Source organism: Penaeus monodon, chromosome 27 (assembly GCF_015228065.2).
Source record: "Penaeus monodon isolate SGIC_2016 chromosome 27, NSTDA_Pmon_1, whole genome shotgun sequence".
Classification (NCBI taxonomy): domain Eukaryota; kingdom Metazoa; phylum Arthropoda; class Malacostraca; order Decapoda; family Penaeidae; genus Penaeus; species Penaeus monodon.
The window spans coordinates 15,407,061-15,407,880 of record NC_051412.1 but is presented as its reverse complement, the minus strand read 5'-3'; the positions used below and the strand labels follow the sequence as shown (position 1 = coordinate 15,407,880).

At 38.3% G+C, this 820-nt stretch overlaps 1 protein-coding gene across 1 annotated transcript in view; it reads right to left on the bottom strand.

Annotated features, from left to right (window-relative positions):
- The window catches only part of LOC119590612 (SH3 domain-containing kinase-binding protein 1-like), a gene marked incomplete at its 5' end in the record, with an annotated part of 21,139 nt that overhangs the window by 2,428 nt on the left and 17,891 nt on the right, over nucleotides 1-820 (bottom strand). Inside the window, 1 exon segment of the mRNA XM_037939290.1 lies at nucleotides 136-539. Within this exon segment, the coding sequence (XP_037795218.1) occupies nucleotides 136-539 (404 nt within the window).

Sequence of the window (820 nt, the reverse complement as noted above, 5' to 3'; positions counted from 1 at the left end):
AAGTTGCTAAACATAAACATAGCAAAACTTATATGATATGATAATCAACAAATCACAGCCTACACTTAGCAGCAAGATGTATAGCATGATTTTTATCATACAATAATGTAAACTATTCAGCAGATTATACACTACCTTTGGTATTAGATCCTTATACAAAGCATCAATCTTCTCTTCTAAATTACTTGGAACCTCAGCAGCACTTGGTGCAGTGTGTCCCTTTTTAATCTCTTTGCCAGTCTTCTTTGCCTCACTGGCTGGACCTGAAGATCGCTGATCTGTGACCAAGCCAAGTCTCTTCTCTGGCTGCACACTGGTTAATGGTGTCTGTGGCAAAGGCTTGCTCTTCGTGATGGGGGCCTTGCTGTCATAGTCGGGTGTGGGAAGGCGAGGCTCTACAGGTCTCTTAACACTGGAATTGACGGCTTCACTCATTGGCAATGATGGCCGAGGGGGTTTGGGCTTGTCTTCCATTTTGTGAGACAAGACAGCTGGCTTTGGAGAGATTACAGGTGGTGGAGCAGCTGAGGCTTCTCCATCTGGAAGGTGCAAGGTTTCCTTACTCTATAATCTGGCATTTTGAATACAAATTTTGTAGTTTAAGTAAAAAAAAATTATAATAATAGACATCATCATAGTAAATATTATTAATACAGTACCAAAGACGTGCTCAAATACAAAATCATGGAATATTCTGAAAATAATGTTATCTATGATTGATGCTGAATAAAATCAAATAAAAAATTGCTAAAATTCATACTAAAGATCAATCAATTAATTGGTGGGGCTTATGCAGATACATCAGGTTGAATTTCAAAAG